Source organism: Moschus berezovskii, chromosome 28 (genome assembly GCF_049115385.1).
Source record: "Moschus berezovskii isolate FMDL1 chromosome 28, NW_MosBer_1.0, whole genome shotgun sequence".
NCBI classification, from domain to species: Eukaryota; Metazoa; Chordata; class Mammalia; order Artiodactyla; family Moschidae; genus Moschus; species Moschus berezovskii.
This window is the reverse complement of record NC_142487.1, coordinates 24,729,197-24,751,520: the sequence shown is the minus strand read 5'-3', so window position 1 is coordinate 24,751,520 and position 22,324 is coordinate 24,729,197. Positions and strand designations below refer to the sequence as shown.

General features: G+C 38.4%; 1 protein-coding gene across 5 annotated transcripts in view; it reads right to left on the bottom strand.

Annotated features, from left to right (window-relative positions):
• Positions 1–22,324, bottom strand: part of WDR7 (WD repeat domain 7) — a 345,084-nt gene that overhangs the window by 171,154 nt on the left and 151,606 nt on the right. For all 5 annotated transcript variants that reach the window (XM_055417429.2, XM_055417428.2, XM_055417427.2 and 2 more), the window contains one exon: positions 16,384–16,497. In XM_055417429.2, the coding sequence (XP_055273404.1) occupies positions 16,384–16,497 (114 nt within the window). The remainder of the gene's footprint in view (positions 1–16,383; positions 16,498–22,324) is intronic.

Here is a 22,324-nt window from a genome sequence, read left to right as displayed (position 1 = left end):
AAGGGTCTAGAAATCAAGTCACAGGAGAAGGTGCTGAAGAACAAAAGGAGGACATCGGAGGGGAAATTCTCTCTCATACACGCGCATACACGCAACAAGCAAAATATGCAAAGAATGATAGTGCAGGCAATGAACCCCATATACAAATAGGTGTGTACGCTGTGAGAAACCTACAGGCAACCTCCAGTGAGTTATACCCTCGCATGGGCAGAGATCTGGGACTTGCTCCGAACCAGTAGAATACAGCAAAGTAAAGGGATGCCATTTCCACAATTAGGTTGCATCGTAGGGCACTCATCATCAGAGCACCCTAAGCATGCAGTAAAGAGACTCCTGCCGATTCTGAAGAAGCAAACGGCTTTGATGGGAAAAGCCCACGGACAGGGCCACATGTCACAGAACTGTGGACAGCAGGGAGCCGTGGATGACTTCTGGGAGCCGAGGACATCAGTCCAACAACTGCAAGGAACTGAATTCAGCCAACTGGCATGATAAATTGGAAGACGTGACCTAACTCTGGCCACAATTCCAACTACAGCCTTGTGAGACCATAACAGAGGAAATAACTAAATTCTGCCTGGACACCCTGACCTTGGGGCTTCCCTGGTGGCTCCCTAGTGGTAAAGAATCTCTGCCAAATGCAGGAGACATGGGCTTGATTCCTGGATCGGGAATATGGTCTGGAGAAGAAAGTGGCAACCCACTCCAGTATTCTTACCTGGAAAATTCCATGGACAGAGGAGCCTGGTGGGCTATGCTCCATGAGGTCTCAAAAGAGTTGGACATGACTTGCAACTAAAAACAATAACACCCTGACCCTCAGAAACTGTGAGACTCTAAGCTGCAATATTTACGGTAGCTTATTACATAGTAATAAAAGAATAATGCAGTATGAAAGAAGAGGCTGGATAAAACCTTTATGTTTACAGATGCAGTATGAGGAATTCCTTGTATGGGGAAAAGCCTGGTCCAGAATCTGGCTACTGGATTGCAAATTAGGTCTCTCCAACTCTATGATCATTTAGCAGAACTGGGGGTGGTGGTGTGTGTGCAGATTTTGCATGGCACCTGAATGATACTACTATTCTTTATACTAAATTTATAACAAAGCACTTATGCAACAACATAAATTATTTCTTTTCTTTTTTTTTTTTCCAATTTTATTTATTTTTTTCAAGTTGAACAGACTAAATTTCTTCAAACAAACTTACTTATACTCCAGAGTCCTTTAAAAACTTAATAGCATTTATACATTGAAGGTATTTGATTTTCTTGTAACTAGCACTTCAAATGCAACAAGCATTTGAAGCAACAAGCATTTGACCCAACAAGTAAAACTTTCTACAGTTCATAACTTATATAAATAAAATAAATTCAATGTACAGTGAATAAGTTCTCTGAAATATTTCAATATTTCTGCAGGTTTAGTAACATCATAAAATACATTTCAACTAAAATTCACAAATCTAAAAACCTGTTAGGCATTTTTAGGCGTTTTAAGATGGAAATGAAGACCAATGTTACATCGTAATATGTCAATTACAAATAGTACTTCAAATAGCAAATACTACAGTTTGTCCCAAACTTTAAAAACTATTCATGAACTCAACACTGAACTATTGATGGCTATGAGAATTGTTTCCTAGCCTTTTTGAAAATTTCAACCCATTTACGTTTAAGGTAATTATTGATAAGTACGATCCCGTAGCCATTTTCTTTATTGCTTTGGGTTCAAGTTTATACACTCTTTCTGTGTATCCTGTCTATAGAAGATCCTTTAGCATTTGTTGGAGAGCTGGTTTGGTGATGCCGAATTCCCTCAGCTTTTGCTTGTCTGTAAAGCTTTTGATTTCTCCTTCATATTTGAATGAGATCCTTGCTGGGTATAGTAATCTGGGCTGTAGGGTATTTTCTTTCATCACTTTAAGTATGTCTTGCCACTCCCTTCTGGCCTGAAGAGTTTCTGTTGAAAGATCAGCTGTTATCCTTATGGGAATCCCCTTATGTGTTATTTGCTGCTTTTCCCTTGCTGCTTTTAATATTTGTTCTTTGTGTTTGATCTTTGTTAATTTGATTAATATGTGTCTTGGAGTATTTCGCCTTGGGTTTATCCTGTTGGGGACTCTCTGGGTTTCTTGGACTTGGGTGATTATTTCTTTCCCCATTTTAGGGAAGTTTTCAACTATTATCTCCTCAAGTATTCTCTCATGGTCTTTCTTTTTGTCTTCTTCTTCTGGGACTCCTATGATTCGAATGTTGGAGCGTTTAACATTGTCCCAGAGGTCTCTAATATTGTCCTCATTTCTTTTAATTCGTTTTTCTTTTTTCCTCTCTGTTTCATTTATTTCTACAATTCTATCTTCTAGTTCGCTTATCCTGTCTTCTGCCTCTGTTATTCTACTGTTTGTTCCCTCCAGAGTGTTTCTGATCTCATCTATTGCATTATTCATTGTATATTGACTCTTTTTTATTTCTTCTAAGTCCTTATTAAATCTTTCTTCCATCTTCTCAATCCTTTTCTCCAGGTTATTTATCTGAAACTCCATTTTGCTTTCAAGATTTTGAATCATTTTCACCATCAAAATTTGAAATTCTTTATCAAGTAAATTCCCTATATCTTCTTCTTTTGTTTGTGTTGGTGGGCAATTATCTTGTTTCTTTACTTGCTGGGTATTTCTCTGCCTCTTCATCTTGCTTATATTGCTTTGCTTGGGGTGGCCTTTCCCTCTTCTTGCAGTTTGTGGAGTTCTCTTTATTATGTAGTTTCTTCGCTGTGTGTGGGGTTGGACGGGTGACTTGTCCGGGTTCCCTGGTTAGGGAAGCATGTGTCGGTGTTCTGGTGGGTGGAGCTGGATTTCTTCTCTCTCCTTTAGAAGACAATGGGCTGCTTTTCTGGGAGCCTGATGTCCTCTGCCAGTATTCAGAAGTTGTTTTGTGGACTTTACTCCGCGTTCAAATGTTCTTTTGATGAATTTGTGGGGGAGAAAGTGGTCTTGCCATCTTATCCCTCCGCCATCTTGTTTCTTCCTCCCCAGAACACTGGATTCTTATATTCCACTTGGTCGTGGAGTATCTCTTCCCAGCTGCTCCAGCAAGGCGCAGCTGCTGTACCTTACCTTGGACGAGGGGTATCTCCTCAAGGCCGCGCCTCCTGCTTTGAATGTAGATCAGCTCCTCTCGGCCCTCCGGTGCCCAAGCAGTCACTGCCTCCTGAACGTGGTACAGCTCCTCTCGGCCACCGCCCTAACCCTGGGCGCGGGGTAGCTCATCTCAGCCACGATTCTGCACGTGGTCCCATAAATTATTTCATTTCAATTGACATTTGTAAATATAAGTATTCATCTTATTGGATGTTTTGTCTTACTGGAATATTAGGTAACAATTAGCTTATTTTAATTGTAAACCTAAAGGATTTTAAATAAGCAGAACATTTAAAATGAACTTAAATACCACTCTAAGAAAAGTGACTTAGAGTGTTAGAGCTCTACACCTTTTGTTCCCTTTCACCATCTTCCCTGCCGTGTAGCACCATCTCTTGTCGGTCCTGATCCTGCCCTATCCCATACGCATACATGCCCTGTATTCACACACAGACTGTCTTCTGCCTTCTTCCTCTGCCTCCCAATTTATTATATCATAGTTCTGCTGAAAACTATGACATCATATTCAGTGTGGACATTTTCCTGAAGATGTGCATGCTGCTCACAGCTTAACCATGTGGTTGATCAACCATGATAACATTTTCAGTACGACTTTTTTTTTTGCTTCTATGAAGTCAGTAATTCTCTTTTGTTGCTGCTGTTAACTTGATTTCCTGTATCTTTCAATCATTTATCTCCAAATTCTCACCCAGTTATATAAATCTGGAATATAGGGAAGAAGGCCAAGACAGAGAAATCAAGCCCAGCCTGGGAAGTAAAACATGAGCTTGCCAAATATTTGGAACATACCTTTTAAAAAACTGAGCTATAAGGTAAGCATTCTTCGCAAGTATGAGAGTTGCATTAAAAGTTTCTCCTTTTTATTACTTGACAAGATTGTTATTGACAGTATATGAAGATTTTCTTTTATTCTTTAGGTTTTATCATCTTTTTAAAAATCTGCATTGCAGCATCGTTGATTTACAATGTTGTGTTAGTTTTATTGTCTTTTAAATATGCTTTCTTAAGTCTAGTAGTGACTTTCAGCTAAATGGCTGAGTCAGATTTTTCAGAAAGGAATCTCCATGCTATTCTCCACAGTGGCTATATCAATTTGCATTCCCACTAACAGTGCAAGAGGGTTCCCTTTTCTTCACACCCTCTCCAGCATTTACTGCTTGTAGACTTTTTGATAATGGCCATTTTGACCAGTGTGAGATGATACCTCACTGCGTTTCTTCAATAATGAGGGATGTTGAGCATCTTTTCATGCATTTATTAGCTATTACACGTCTTCTCCGGAGAAATGTCTGTTTTTAAGTCTTCTGCCCACTTTTCAATTAATTGGGTTACTTACTTTTCTGGTATTGAGCTGTATGAGTTGCTTATATATTTTGGAGATTAGTTCCTTGTCAGTTGTTTCATTTGCTATTATTTTCTCCCATTCTGAGGGTTGTCTTTTCACTTTGCTTACAGTTTCCTTCCTTGTGCAAAAGCTTTTAAGTTTACTTAGGTCTCATTTGTTTATCTCTGTTTTTATTTCCACTACTCTAGGATCTTGTTGTGATTTATGCCAAAGAATGCTCTATGTTTTCCTCTAAGAGAAAAACATGTATAGTTTTCTAACTACAGTTATAAATATAGTTTTACAGTTTTATCATTTCTGGCCTTACACTTAGGTCTTTAATCCATTTTGTGTTTATTTTTGTGTATGGTGTCGGCAAGTGTTCTAATTTCATTCTTTCAACATGCAGATACTGAGCTTGCCCCACAGCACTTATTGAAGAGACTGTCTTTTCTCCATTGTATTTTTGCTTCCTTTGTCAAAGATAAGGTGCCCATAGGTACATGGATTTATCTCTGGGGTTTCTATCTAATATTTCTACTTTTGTGCCACTACCATACTATCTTGATGACCGCAGCTTTGTAGTAAAGTCTGAAGTCAGGAACGTTGATTCTTCCAGCTCCATTCTTTTTTCTCAAGACTGCCTTGACTAGTCCTTAAAAAACTAGGCATAACACTACCATATGACCTATCTATCCCACTCCTGGGCATATACTCTGAGGAAAACATAACTGAAAAAGGCACAGTGTTTATTGTAGACTACTTACAATAGCCAGGACATGGAAGCAACCTAGATGTCCATCAACAGATGAACAGATAAAGACGTTGTGGTACATACACACAATGGAATATTACTCAGCTATAAAAAGGAATGCATTTGAAACAGTTCTAATGAGGCAGATGTCCCTGGAGCCTATTATACAATATGAAGTCAGTCAGAAAGATAAAGACAAATACCACATATTAATGCATATATATGGAAACTAGAAAGATGGTACCGATGAACCTATCTACAGGGCAGCATGGAGATACAGACGTAGAGAACTGACTGTTGGACACAGTCAGCCAGAGAGGAGGTGGGATGATTTGAGAGAGCAGCAGTGAAACATATATTATCATATGCAAAGCAGACAGTCAAGTGGGAATCTTCTGTATGACACAGGGAACCTAAAGTTGGTGCTCTCTGACAACCCAAAGGGGTGGGGTGGGGAGGCAGGTTTACGATGGAGGAGACATCTGTATACCTATGGCTGATTCATGGTGATGTATGGCAGAGACATCACAATATTGTAAAGTAATTATCCTCCAACTGAAAATAAAATTTAAAAAGATTCTTCAGAAATGTTTTCAGCATCACCAATTCTCTCCCACCCCTCCCTTACAGATCATCGCTGGCCAAACATGAGTTTGAATATGCAAAATTAAATCTTCCTTAGCTATCTTAAGTATGAGTGAGTGAGTGAAGTCGCACAGTCGTGTCCGACTCTTTGCGACCCCATGGACTGTAGCCTACCAGGCTCCTCAGTCCATGGGATTTTCCAGGCAAGAGTACTGGAGTGGGGTGCCATTTCCAAATATCTTTTAAAAATGTCATTATTTCTATTTTATAACTGATTCATACTTCTTGGTCAGATTTAATTCAGACAAGAAATGTGGCAAAAAAAAAAAGAAGAAGCCCTATAAAAGTGTTTAAGAGAATATAATAATTTATCTATATTTCATGAGCCAGCTTTTATGAATTTCTAAAAATCTGCACAGAAGTTTAGATGCAGCTTATTTCCCTATCTATAAAATATAAATTAATATAATAACTTTATATTCCTGGGAGTGAAAAACTACCTAAAAAAGATCATCAAGTCATCAGGAAGAACTAATTTATAAATGATTCATAAGTTAGTAACAAACCATTTATTCTATTTATTAAAAGCAAATCATTTCAGGATAATAGCGGTAATGAGGAGGTGGGAGAGGCTATAACACTTCTCGAGCTCTTGCTATCTGCCAATTGCTCTGCTAAGAAGATTGTATGCATCATCTCATTTAACCCTCTAACAATGTCACAATCCTCAAATTTCAGGTGAGAAAACTGAGGTCTGGCATGGTCATGTAACCTGCACAAGGCCATACAGTGAATAAGCAAGGAAGCTGAGACGTGAACGGAGAATGAGCTATCAGGGCCTATGCTGTAACCACATTTATTCTAAAATATTCAAATTACATATTTGCTACTACAGAGCAGCTTTTCATCCCATTGATTTCAATGTGTTTCATTTTGCTTTCCATTTCCATGAAATCACTCTTGGACATACATATGAAATGTAAGTTTTGCCTCACAGTAACATGAGTTTATTAAACCTTCATGAGTAATAGTTCTTCAGGTAAAAATTTCCCCCCAAATAATAAAACACAACCAGCCATCAGTCTTGCCCTTTGGAGTATAAGCCTCACCCTACACTCAACAATTCAAAACCTAGAAGGTGAGCAAAAGTAACTGTTGAATGAAAAGAAAAACCATGGAAGCAGAATTAAGCACATGGGCATGAAGCTAGCATGTACCATCAACATCATAAATCCCTTTACTAATAAGCCCTGCTTTAAAGAAACACACAGCACAGGATATGAAACCTGCCGCGCTCCAAACGAACACACTCGACCTGACAAGAGATCCGTGATCCGGATGGTCCTTCCAGTCCGTCACCCTGGCCAAGAGCTGGAAGCCACAAGGCTTCCTCTCAAACCAAGTTCTAAACGAGCAACTTTAGCTCAAGATTCTCTCCTCGTGTCTCTCCACCTGTGTCACAAACGCAGGCTCACATGAAATGCAATTCCTGCCCGCGCCTGATCGCCAGAGCTCTGAATCCACCCACCTAAAGTCTGTCATAGGCACATGTATGTGTGTGTGTGCGCAGAGATATAGGTGAACATAAAACCTCTCCAAAATTATACCTTCAGCCTCTCAACAAGGATTCTTGCTTTATTAAATCCCCCCCAGAATGTGCTGATAGAAAAATGCAAGCTACATATTAAATTTCTGTTGAACCAAATGGGATATTCCTTATAATTTTTTTAGGGGAAACCAAAAACACAGAAAAATATGTATATACAAAAAGGGCAAGACTCCCCTGCTGGTCCAGTGGTTAAGATTTTGCCTTCCAATGCTGGGGTGTGGGTTTTGATTCCTGGTTGGGAAGCTAAGATCCCACGTGTGTCATGGCCAAAAGATCAAAACATTAAAAAAAAAAAAAAAAGGAGCCATATTGTAACAAACTCAGTAAACAAGCAAAGAGAATCGTTAATTCAGTTTCTCTCAATCCTTTTAAATCAGGTTTACTTCATTTAATTCACACATTATTATTTAGTACATACCACAATCCAAAAAGAAAGCGCAAACATTCTCACTTGATTTTGCCCTAACTGTGAGGGGAGAACTTCCCTTTCTAGTATATTACATCATGGAGAGAAAATACATTCAGATATCCAAATTCTTGACTGTCCTCATCTCATATAGTAAATATAAACATAAGAATAAAGCTTGACAATTAATTTTAATCTGAAAAGTCATGGGGGAATTCAAGGATACTAGTCAATCTATCTTTTTGTATCTTAAAAGTGACTAGAAACTATCAGGAAGAAGAACTCTTCAAACTCCACATCTGTTTTAAAGCCTGTTTTTTGCCTTTAACATGGTTTGCACAGTAAAAGTAATCATTCACAGGTATGACATAAACTCTGTGAATTATGAGACATTGTTGTCATTACTTTTGTGAATTACAACTTGTGGTCATATGGGTTTGATATCAATTATAAGGGCAATTCATGTAATATACAGATATATAATAGTGTGCCACAATCTAATGCAATTCATTCTTATCCGTGAGGTATTACTACACAGCTCATAAAAGGCCAAACTTTAAGTTCATCCTGAAGGTTACTCACATGAAAGGTTTTTCTTTTAACAGCTCCTATATTCTTATCCAATTAAATATTTCTTCTTTGTTCCTATTGAGTCTAAGTTCATAAAACACATATAGTATTAAATCTAAAACCCAAACTCTAAGCCTTTATGATCTCAACATTCAGAAAACAAAGATCATGGCATCTGGTCCCATCACTTCATGGGAAATAGATGGAAAAACAGTGGAAACAGTGTCAGACTTTGTTTTTTTGGGCTCCAAAATCACTGCAGATGCTGATTGCAGCCATGAAATTAAAAGACGCTTGCTCCTTGGAAGGAAAGTTATGACCAACCTTGATAATATATTAAAAAGCAGAGACATTACTTTGCCAACCAAAGTCCGTCTAGTCAAGGCAATGGTGGACCAACCCCCTGTTGAAGCATTATACACAGTCAATACATATACATTAAAAAAAAACAAAAAACAAGTGCTATTAGAAAATATCATTATAAAAGATTTGGAGCCAATGTAACAGCTAATTGGAGTAATGTGTATTATAGCACTTCTGATTCTTTAGGATATTTAATTCATTCAAATACTATACAAATACTTTCTTGGTCAAAATGCATTGATATTATGCATATTTTCTCTCTATAAATGTCCAAAAATTGTTTTAAAGTGAAGCTGAAGATTCTAATGGTATTTTTTAGCCACTTTCTTTCATCTGTGCTCTTGCTTATTTCCTTTTGGGCTTTTTCAGAGGCAAGTCACCCCAGCTCAACCTTTTAAACATAAACTTAAACATAATAAATCAGGGTGTGTTAACTTGCAATTTTCAGTGAACAATAAAAAGCAAGTTTTCAAAGTGCTAAATGACTGACAGCAGATCCCTAGGAGAATGGCAAAAAATACACTATGCATACCATCACACAACAGGATCCTACACTCTGCTTCTTCAGTGGCATGTGTTAAACATGGAAAACTCTGGAAAAACTTTGTATTTCTCTCTCCCATGGTGACCTCCCCACTTCCCTACCTCTCCCCCACACCCATACAAGCCACCCTGCTTCTCCAGTGGTGGGGCCCCAAGCCCCAGAATGGTCTCTTGGATAATGGCTACTCTGCTACCTCTAGTTACAGGGAAAACCGTAGGAGATTTTGGTTTTCAGGGACAGAGATGAGCTTAGTAATGAGGTGGCACAGCTCCCAGGGTAAGGGGAGAGGCACAGAGACACAAGTATGGCTCAGGAGACAACTCAGACCACTGTTTAAAAGTATAGAATTTTTAAAAAAAAATTAAAAAAAAAATAAAAGTACAGAATTAAAAGCCTAGACATGGGTACTCTTTGTGGAAATGGAGAAGGGGAAAATCACTGGGAGGTATATCAGTCAGACCAGTTCAGTTCAGTTGCTCAGTCATATCCAACTCTGCGACCCCATGAATCACAGCACGCGAGGCCTCCCTGTCCACCACCAACTCTCGGAGTTCACGCAGACTCACATCTATCAAGTCGGTGATGCCATCCAGCCATCTCATTCTCTGTCGTCCCCTTCACCTCCTGCCCCCAATCCCTCCCAGCATCAGAGTCTTTTTCCAGTGAGTCAACTCTTCACACGAGGTGGCCAAAGTATTGGAGTTTCAGCTTCAGCATCAGTCCTTCAAATGAATACCCAGGACTGATCTCCTTTAGAATGGACTGGTTGGATCTCCTTGCAGTCCAAGGGACTCTCAAGGTATATAGGAGGTGTATTTTACAAGAAATAGTAGCAACTACCAGTGGACAATGTTGGAAAGTGGGAGAGTCAGGATTATTCCGTGATTTCTGGTTTGGAGTGTTAAGTGGCTAATGACACCCTCAGTGACATCTTTTATGAGATCTCAATACAAAAAGGAGATGAGTTTTAGAAATAAATATGAGCTCATTTTGGACTCGGTATCTAGGGATCTATGGGACATTTGGGCAAGGGGACACATTAATCTGACCCTCGAGAGCACAAGCTTAGGTTGGAGATACAGATTCAGTAGTCTTTAACAAGTAAGTGGCAGCTAAAACCAAAGAAAAGGGAAAGTCAATCACCCAAAGTGGAAAATATGAAAAGAGAAAATGAATGAAGAAAAGCCATACTTTGGACTATATTTTAATATTCCTGTCACCTCTCAAATACCATATTCAGAAACAATCTACTTAACATCTTATCAATGTGTGTGTGTGTTAGTCGTTCAGTCGTGTCCGACTCTTTGCGACCCCATGGACTGTAGCCCACCAGGCTCCTTTGTCCATGGGATTCTCCAGGCAAGACTACTTGAGTGGGTTGCCATTTCCTTCTCCAAAAAGCCTGACGAAAGCGTGTAAGATCAAGATGATAACTGTACTTAGCAGCACAGTCGCAATAAAGCATCACTGAGATCTGAGGAAGTATTATCAATGTGTACTGAGTTATAAATACTAAGCAGCAAAAAATATTTTACTTTGCATTTTCACTTCCCAGATTTTAAAAAAAAGTATATAAAGGTAAATTACTTGAAATGACATATTTCAGAAAACTATGAAATCCACACTTATTTTTCTTAAAAAAGGAAAGTACATGGTAAATAAACCACAGCACTCATGATGTATAATTATCCAAAATATTCATAATAGTAAACTCATATTTTGTAGTAGTCAACATTTTTAAGTCAATCAGAAGAGTAGTGATAACAGTTTAGAACAAATGATTTAACAATCACATTGTTCTGAGACTATCAGTTATAAATTAACGAATGAGAAAGGGAAAGGGTAAAATGCAGAAAGTCTTATTCTAGTTTACTAATTATATGGCTTCTATCTCTCTACCAAGAAAGTATTTCTGATTTCTGACTATATAATGCCCTAAATTTTGCTCTTTGGAACTTTAACAAGATGAATTTCCTATCTTTCAGTCAAAACAAATGTATAAACATTTATGAACAGGGCCTCAGTAAATGATAAAATTAACAAATCAATAATTCGTCTCAGACAAGACGTGCTTTTCAGCTCTATTTTAATATACTAGAAATGTTGGCTTTGTTGTGTGAATCTATGTTAAGGTGTCACTTTTATGTTGGTGACTTCAAAAAGCTAGATGGAACCACATGAATTTCCTTTTACAAGTACATAATAACTATTTATATTATGAACATTAATTACATTTACAGTCTTAACATCATACTAGTTAGAAATAAAGAACAAATTGTAAAAGAACATTTAAAGAATACATGCTGATTTTTTCCCCTTATGGGAGATAATCTCTTGCTCTAACTTTAGAATAACAAGTTTGCCTTCTAGGCAGTAAGACAGGATAGTTGGCAAACATCAGGCTCATGCTTGCAATCCTAAGCAGTAGAGGTGGACTGTGGCTCACCTCTCATTTCAAAAGAAAAGATGCCAAAGTTCAGCGAGTCTGAGGCTACGAGGCAGGCTGGGTGGTGCTCAAGCTCACACGTGGGCTCTGGAATGAGGCAGGACACATTCTCAGTCCCTTGAACGTGAACTGCCCTGGACACGCTTCCTCATCTAACTGGCCAAATATCTAGAATACACTTCAAAGGATCAAGAATAAAGCGGTTGGGATGAAGTTAACAACTTGATACTACTTTCAAGTTCTCTTACCTTTCTCTATTTTTTTCTTTATTCCACAGCATTTCTCATCTTTTTTATATAAATTAAATTTTACAAAAAAAATACAACAAAGAGAGTCAACACACCCATCCGAATTTATGTGTCATTGCTGCGACTGTTGTGAGCGGCTGAATCTGCCCACTGTGCTGCTGATGTGGCATCGAATTGTCTCTTTTTGACAATGTCAGTGGCTCCTGACCCTTCACTGCTGTTGTGTGGTCACTGTGTGTCCTTGTGGTATTGAACAAAGGGGAGGATGCTGCAGTGCGACCCCCAGGAGAATATAGTCAATGTCTTAAAGGGATCCGTGCAGGTTTGTGAATGAAACCTGTCCAAAGTTCTTTTTAACCTGATATTAAGGGAGGATGTTTCATGTCAGTGTATGGCAAAACCAACCAATATAATATTGTAAAATAATTAGCCTCCAATAAAAAAAAAAATACAACATTTAGGGAATATACCTCTTCATTCTCACTCAGAATGCTATCCTTTACCTCCATGAAAACTGCATAAAAATAACCAACTCACCCAAAAGGTCTACCTTAAAAAAACAGATCATGATTTGTCTGAAAATGTATATATATCAGTTTTTAATGAGATTTACTCCATTAATATAATTATCACCTATTAATATTACAGTGAAAATAAGAACATGCTATTTACAAATATTAATTATATATATATATAAACGTTTAAACTGGAATATCAAAAATAAAAGTATACATACAAAAGCAAATGCACAGGGATAGAATATCTGTGTGACTCTAAAATTATAAATAATCCAGAAACAATCTTAATGCCATTCTCTGTACTTTAAAGAAAATACTATTATTGTTAAAATAGATTTTAAATATACAGAGTACTGCCAAACCTGAAAGAATTCCTTTGGTGGGGGCAGGGAGTATATTCCCCAGGCATACTTTGTAATATTTTTTTAAAATGAGAAATGGTTTTAATATTTTTTCTACATACAACAATATTAATCTAATATTGTTAATATTAGACATTATTAATCTAGTATGGCTTTGATATATAATTTAAGACATTTGGTTAAAGGAAAAAGCCTGATGAACCTTAGGCTGGAATGCTGGGTAAAACTGAGAGTGAGTGTTGGCCAAGGCACCACTGGCACAGCTTTGTAGAGCCGATCAATAGATATTAGCTTTAAAAAGAGAGATTTAGAAAGAAGCTGCAGCATATTTTTGAAATGACAGGGTGAAGGTTTAAATTGTCTCAATCAAGGCTCAATTTTTTCTTCCCAGTTTTTCCAGCTGTTCTCTTCCAGTTAAGACTCTTCATTTCAAACAAATTTAATTAGTTCCAATTGATCATAGCCAACACTTACACAGCTTTACCCATGCGTCTTTACTTTTATACAGCAAACACTAACAAAGACAGCCAAGCTCAGATCAAGGGTCGCAAGACAATATTCATACCTCATTCACTCTCACCCAGAAAAAAAATCTCAGCTATGAAATTCTGCCTATAGCAAAAGCACTAAACTATACTGCATATTTGAATTGTAATCTTGGTCAGCTCTTGAATTCAGTTAACTGGAGAATTCAGCCTCAGATTACCACAAAAATAAAATTAATACAGCTACGTATATTAGCCTAGCTACAGCAATCAAATAAGAATTCATTCAAAATAAAGGCAAATATCTCTGTCACTATATAATTTCTATTTTATTTTATCAGGTGATATTATGACAGCAATTCCTTTTAAATAATCAGGGCAAAAATCAGGGTTTTCAGGGTGAATATCTGAATTGGCCAGTTTTCCCTTTTGCAGTACCTCCTGAGCTCTACAATGCTGGTTAGCCTAAAATAAGATTATTCTGCTTGAAACAGGTTTCTCTCAAATGCACCTACCATATTTTTCATAATGCAATTTATATAGGATTCTAGTCAATAAAAAGAAATATGGTTTTCTTCTAAACCTTCACAAAAATCTATACCACATCTTAATCAAGTCACACAATCTAAAGGTAACTTGAACGATCCACAGGCTGCAGCATGCCGGTTGCTCTGACAACATGTTAAGGAAGCCTTTTTTCAGTTATTTAAATTCTTTGGATCCTGAGCATTCTCCCCTCTAGTACTCATGGCAGGAAATGAGTAAATAACTGATAAAGCCATGCATCACACGCATTTAACTGAACTTCTTACAGATTAAAATATAGTTTATGTAGCATTAATTGACTCTTCAAACTAGATTTTCATTTTTAAGCTTCCTGATTTTTTTTAACAGTAAAATAAACAGAGTCACGTGCCCTAACTCGTGACTTCGGTAGAGCATAGTTCATAATTTCAAAGTACTGATTTAATAATAGTTAACTTGAGTGCTCAAAACTTCAGCTTTTCTTCCAGAATGGAAAGTGAGATATTCTACTATTGCAAAGGCAATTTCTATTATTTAAACCATGACTTTTTGCAGACAAGAAAACCTTTAAATTTTGAGGTAATAACAAAACATATCTATAATATTATTTTTTAAAAAGCAGTGAAAACTGAAAAGAGCAAGAACTCATTTTTAAAAATCTACAAGTTGCCTAGATGGGAGGGGAGTGTAGGGGAGAATGGACACATATATAGGAAAGGCTGAGTACCTTCACTGTTGACCTAAAACTATCACAATATTGTTAATTGGCTACACTTCAATACAAAATACAAAGTTTAAAAAAAAAGAAATAAAAAATAAAAAATTTGCAAATGAAATGATATCTTCTAGTAGCTACTGAAACAAACCCTATAACTTACCATATAAATTACTTTTAGCATAGTTGGAAGTTTGAGAAATAATTTACATGTATATTTAAGATGGATGATATTTTTTAAATCAATGAACCAATACATTAAAAAGCAAGAGCCACCACCACCATCATCACATTTTTTGCTGAAAACCAGATGTTCCTTGATAAAGTCAACTACAGCAGTGGCAGTCCCTAGGTTTTTAAATACAGGCTTTGAACATTTTCAAGAGAGAACAGTAGGTTCCCTCAACTTCTGCCCAGTGAAAGAAATTAAAGAGCGTTCAGGTGATAACAGTAACGAGCCTGCCACACACAGCGTTCAGTGGAAACAGGGAGGAAAAAAGCCAACTCCCTTGTAGATTTTTACCCCCTCTTCCTCTAACGACTGTTGAAAATTTTACTGACACTTTGTGAGCATACTTCTTTTCAAATTATTGATTCAGTTCAGTTCAGTTCAGTCGCTCAGTCGTGTCCGACTCTCTGTGACCTGATGAATCACAGCACGCCAGGCTTCCCTGTCCATCACCAACTCCCGGAGTTCACTCAAACTCATGTCCACAGAGTCGGTGATGCCATCCAGCCATCTCATTCTCTGTCGTCCCCGTCTCCTCCTACCCCCAATCCCTCCCAGCATCAGAGTCTTTTCCAGTGAGTCAACTCGTCGCATGAGGTGGCCAAAGTATTGCAGTTTCAGCTTTAGCCTCAGTCCTTCCAATGAACACCCAGGATTGATCTCCTTTAGAATGGACTGGTTGGATCTCCTTGCAGTACAAGGGACTCTCAAGAGTCTTCTCCAACAATTATTGATTACTATTAAGTCAATATTTCTTGCTTCACAGTAGTTACAGATTTATCTGGTCACATTTTACTTTTTAACCATCCACACCAAAACCAAGAGCTTATCATTCTTAATAACGATACAAATAGTATACTAGATTGTTTTTATCCTCCGTGCCCTGAAAGAAATTGAGCTGAATGCATTTGCATATTCAGTAACTGACACTGCTCTAAGTCTATAAAAAGATAGGTTGAACATAATGCAGTGTGTGGCTTTCCTAAATTTTACCATGTCTGATTATACGATAAATAATACAGAGAAGAATGCTCAATACCTAAACAATGTAAGTAACTTTTGAAAAAGCACTCATTTCTACCGCACAGGTGCGTTTCCTCAGGGAGCCTATGTTGCACGTATCTCTGTTACAACTTCAGTATTTTCAGTCTACCCTAGGGCGTGCTGCAGTCCACGGGGTCTCAAAGAGCCGGACGTGACTTGGTGACTGAACAACACTACTGTAACTGTAAAACCTGTCATAACACAAGAGGCGTGCTCCCCTACACGGTCCAAGACTTCAGTAATGATCCTAGCTTCTAAATTAGAAGGTCCCTGGAAAATCGAACACACAGCCAGCGGGTTCATTGTTAAGGCAACAATGAGCAAACCTGGACCAAATAAACAGTTCTGCTTCTTTCTACTTCAAGATCAGAAAGGGCACTAAAGGAACTCAAAAAGCTGAGCCTTCCATCAAGGAAAGTCTCCATCCATGCGCTTGGTCCTGCTAGAGATGACCTAGAGGCATTTCCCGATGACATTAAAGACGTCTCTTCTTACCGGTCGTGATGTCATCATCCACAAGGTCGTGCTCCTCCTCTTGGACTTTGGCTTCTGGCCCGGAGGCATCAGGAGCAGTGGTGATAGTCTGCATGGCTTCTGCTGAGACCCCCGCTGAAACAAGGGAGAAGAACAAGAGCTAGTTTGTAGAAACTTAAAGAGAAGTGGACCAAAACTCTTAAAGTAGTTTAATTTACTCACTGGATGAAAATGCAGTATGTTCAAACAAACAAACAGACAAACACATATTCACCCAGATTAGGGAGAGACAGAAAGCAGCGACCCAAACATCCACGAGTGCTCGCCACTGCCTTATCTGTACACACTCATGGATGCAAACCACATCACTTTCAACCAAGGTCTGGGAACAAAAAACTGAAGTTGAATACTTTCACTTGCTTCCTTTCAAGATGCTTCTAGTTATTTTAGTAGATTTAGACACTGCTGCTGCTGCTGCTAAGTCGCTTCAGTCGTGTCCGACTCTGTGCGACCCCATAGACAGCAGCCCACCAGGCTCCGCCGTCCCTGGGATTCTCCAGGCAAGAACACTGGAGTGGGCTGCCATTTCCTTCTCCAGTGCATGGAAGTTAAAGTGAAAGTGAAGTCGCTTAGTTATGTCCGATACAGTTATGCCTAAAAAAAAAAAAGAGAAAACCTAGAAAGTGAAGGACTGTTGTAAACGTTTGCTTCTCTGTGTAAGGTTGAAATGGCCCAATGATGTTAAATAAAAGAACCCAGACGCCAAATAGATCATGTAACAGGCTTTAATGGCTAGCCCCCCCTGGGCGGGATTCCAGGACCCAACAGAGCAAGGTCGAGGAATTCCGTGCCGAACAAGGCAAGAGGCAACTTATATAGCTTTAGGCAAGATTTGGAGTGGTGGTCCCTCATAGGTCAGTTAGCCAGGGGGCAAGACTGGGTTGGTCGCCCGATCTGCTCAAGGTTGTGCTGACACAGCGGAATAGTTCTTGCTGTTTCTGGGCAGAATGCTGTTTCTGGACAGGAGGTTAGGAGGGGGAGGTTAGGAGAAGGTTGATTTCTACCAGGAACCGACACCTCAAGGACACTCCAGCAGTGGGGGAGGGAATGAGAGAATAGAGCACAATAGTCAGAGTCCGGCAGGGCTTCTTCCCGCTGGCGGGAAAGGGAAGAGGAGAAGGAGAAGCCAAGATGGCCACGGGGGGTCCAGCCTTATACTCTTTAATATTAGTTTGCTTGTAATTTGAGGGATGGGAAGAGGGATGATGACAAAAGAGGGATTTGGGTTCTGGGTCTTTGAAAGAGACCTTAAATGTATTGCCCCAAGGATATAATAGGTGGCACTAATGGCAAAGAACCTGCCTGTTGATGCAGGATACAAAAAATATGCAGGTTCGCTCCTTGTATTGGGAAGATCCCCTGTAGAAGGAAATGGCAACCCACTCCAGTATTCTTGCCTGGAGAATACCATGGACAGGGGAGTCTGGCAGGCTACAGTCTATGTGGGCACACAGAGCTGGACACGACTGAATCAACTTAGCACGCATGCAAGAATTAGATAGAAGATTCGACAATTACTGAACTGAAAGAAACTAACTGAAAGCTGACAGGTGAACTAGATGAGGTCTCCCAAAACTTCCATTCTCCAGAACACCTGAGAACTTGAAAGAACTTCCTACAAATGTCCTTTCCTAACTCACTTATTTTCCCATTCGAGATAAAACACAGATTTCCCCCACTATCTGGAAGAAGTGCATTGCTATGACAACGAAAGAGGGGTACACGTTCATAGACTCACATGATACTGAGTACAATCACTGTGAAGTCCTCCGTGTATCTGCGGCTCCTCCTTGTCTGTGGATACTCAACCAACGATGCTGGTTGGCTCACGTAATACTGTAGTACTTACCAGGGAAAAAGAACCACATATAAGTGGATCCACTCAGTTCAAACTAAGGTTGTTCAAGGGTCAACATATAAATGAAAATAAAACTACAGATCAGTGACTCTCATGAATCCTTAACAAAACGTAAGCAAGTAGAATTCAACATATAATAAGAATTATATACCATGACAAAGTGAGATTTATTCAGTTGGGAAGCAAGCCTGGTTCTATATTCAAAAACTCAATGCTATCCAAAATTTTAACAGACTGAAGAAGAAACAATCATATGATCATGTCAATAATTTGATAAAATTTGACATCACGATTTTAAAAACTCTCAGAAAAACAGAAATAGAGGAAGACAGGGGAACTTGTTCAACTTAAAGAGCACCTACTAAAAATCTAACATTATATTTAATGGTGAAAGACTGAATGCTTTCCTCCTATGATCCAGAAAGAAGCAAAGATGTCCACATGGTTGCTCTTATTTGACACAGCATTAGAATTCTAGACAGTGCAATACAGTAAGAAAATAAAACACGTACAGTTTGGAATGAAGTGATCCCATTCTAGATAAAAACAACTGTCTATGTGGAAATTTACAGGAATCCACAAAACAAATAAAGTGAGTACAGCAAGACTGCAGATACAAGAAAAAGGGCGTCGCTGGTGGCTCGGTTGTGAAGAACGCACCTGCCAGTGCGGGGAACAGAGATTTAGGATCCGGGACGACTCCACGTGCCATGGAGCACCTAGGCCCATGCACCGCAGCCACTGGAGCCTGCACGCCACAGAGCCGTACTCCACAACAAGAGAAGCCACCGCAACGAGACGTCGGGCAATAGAGAAACACAGTTTTTACAAAAGGATACAAAAAGCATTTTCAAGAGCATATTCCTATACACTAGCCTGGAGAATCCCAGGGATGGGGGAGCCTGGTGGGCTTCCGTCTATGGGGTCACACAGAGTCGGTCACGACTGAAGTGACTTAGCAGCAGCAGCAACAGCAGCAGCAATGAATACACGGACACCTAATTTTAAAAAAATTCTAGTAATAACGGCTCAAAAAGACCGAAATACTTAGATGCCAACTGAAAAACACATATACAGGAATTGCATGCTGATATCTACAAAACACTGATGAAACATCAAAGAGGCCTAAACAAATGAATGGAGAGACATACCATGTTCATAAGTTGAAAGAGTCTATAAAGATGTCAAATTCTCCATATATAGGTTTAGTGTAACTTCTATCAAAATCCCAGCATAATTTATTGGTATATATAGACAAAATTCTTCTAAAATTATTTAGAAAGACAAAGGAACTAGAATAGTTTTTAAAAATTGGAAAAAAATCTGCCCCATTTCAAGACTTACCAAGCTGTTAAAACTACATGGAATAGAATAAAAACCAGAAGAAGACAAACACAGATATGCCCAATGATATCTGACTGAGGTGCAAAAGCAAACCAGTGGGGGAAAGACAGACTCTTCTATGAATGGACTGCTACAACTGGATAACCAAAGACAAAAATATGAAGCGCAACCTAACGCTCACACCTTTTATAAGAATTAACTCGCAGTGAATCATGGACTTACATGTACAACATATGACCATAACAATTTTAGGAAAAAAAAAGAGAGAACCCTTGATACCTGAGGCCAGACTTGACACCAAAAGCACAATCCATAAAAGGAAAACTGGTAGAGTGAACTTGATTAAAATTAAAAACGTCTGGAATTTCCTTAGTGGTCCAGTGGTTAAGAATCTGCCTGCCAATGTGGGGGACACGAGTTTGATCCCTGGTCTGGGAAGATCCCACATGCTGAAGAGCAACTAAGCCCGTGCAATAAACTACTGAAGCCCCCACAGCTGGATCCCAGGCTCCACAACAAGAGATGCCTGTGCCCCACCACGAGAGAATAGCCCCTACTCACCACAACTAGAGAAAGCAAATCTAGAGAGGCAAAAAGGGCATTTGTGGTTGCTTAGGACTGGGACAGAGCTTCCCTGGTGGTAAAGAATCCCCCTGCCAATGCAAGGGACATAAGAGATGCAGGTTTGATGCCTGGGTTGGGAAGATGCCCTAGAGAAGGAAATGGCTACCCACTCCTGAGAAATCCCATGGGCAGAGGAGCCTGGCGGGCTACAGTCCACGGGGCCGCAAAGAGTCAGACATGACTGAGCAGCTAGACAACAACTAGCAAGGGCAGGGAGGAAGGGGGCAAATGAGGAGTTAAACTAACGAGTCTCTGGTTTCTTTCTGTGTGATGAAGATGTTCTGAAATTGATTACGGTGATGGGTGCACAATTCTGTGAATATGTTAAAAAAAACACTGGCTGCTACAGCTGTAGGTCTGAATTCGATGGCATATGAATTATATCTCAAAGAAGTTTTTTGAAAAGTGTGCTCTTCTACTATTCCAGATCAATGAAGAAATCCACACCCCTTTCTGTGTCCTCCTTTGGTCGGTCTCTGCCACGAAGAAAACAGGGAGAAAAGAACCACACAGAACATTTACGCAATAAGAAAACAAATTCTACCATGGATGCTTTTCTTGTGTCAGGAAGGCGAATGTTCCATTTTTAATTAAAAAAAATTAAACTATATTCCTCATTTTGTCTATGCTTGTAACTCACCCTGTTATTTCTTACAGTCAAATTTTCTGGCTTGTTACCAATCAATTAAAAAAAAATATTTATTTGGATAATTCAAAATTCTATATATATTTCATTTTTTTAAGGATCAGCTAAATATCTCAGCTTCAGTCAAATGGGGGTAATGGAATGATAACAAAATACCCGAGAGTCCAAAATGTTGTTGGAAGATATAAAGATAAGAGACACTGCTAATGCAAAGACCAAATTACTAAAATCAATTCTCAAAGACAAACAGCACAGATGATTTAAAACTAATTTTAATGAGTTTGTTTTAAGGAAATGATAGAAGTTTCTTCTTTTGAAACTTTGGACCATAAAGTTATGGCAAAAGATGAGCAAAACCCATTACCGAACCTTTTTAAGCATGGTAATCATTACCTACAGAAAAAGGGAGGGGGGAATAATAATATTTTAAAAAATTCCCCAAACCTAGGTATTCATAATCTCCACAGTGTTTAGTGACACCTTTTTACATTACTATCTTATGATAATAGGAGACATTCTTCATAAGGCAAAATTAAAGGGCAGAAATCAAGTCAGTGCTTGCCAGAGGCTAGGGATATGGTAGCAGGACTGACTATAAAATGGTCTAAGCAAATATTTAGAATAATGAAAATAATAAATATCTTAATTGTGAGAGTGGAAATATGACTACCCACATTAAAATTCATAGAACTGTACACTAAAAAGAGTGAATTTTACCATATATAAATTATACCTCAATAAACCTAACTTAAAAAAAAAGATACAATAGAAGGTACTACATCACTGTCACTAAAGAGAATTGAGGCTGTATCAGAATACAATGCTATTTTTCAATGAAACACAATGACCAGAAAGAAAAAAAAAGTATTCCTTTCTTCCTGGTATTAAAAAGCTAAACTTTTTGAAACATAAAAGTCATTTCATCACTATCCACTATCAGTAAGATGATGAAAATATTCCTGAGAAATACTAGGATACCTACATCGAAGCTTCAGCTTCTTGCATATTTATATTATGCAACATTATAAGTACTCTCAATTAATTATATGGCGGTACTTTTTTTATGTACTTGTTGTAGGTGATCTTATTCGTCAAACTATGCCATAATATCTCAGACATTCACTTTCTGAATCTCTTCAAAATATTTGGCAGTAAAGAACATCTCATAAAAATTCAATAAATACATTGAGAATAGAACTCAATACCTTACATCCTATGACATAAATTATGTTATTTAAATATATTATAAAATAATAGTAAGTGTGCTTTGGTAAAAAAGATATAATAAGAGATACAATAAAAAAAAAAAAGACAAAACATTAATGGGAAAATATGAAGCATTTAAAAAACCAAATCCAGATTCAATAGGTGTCTATAGGTGGGTTCAACACTGTGAATCAGGAGGAAAACAAGGACGAGTATGGAATGGA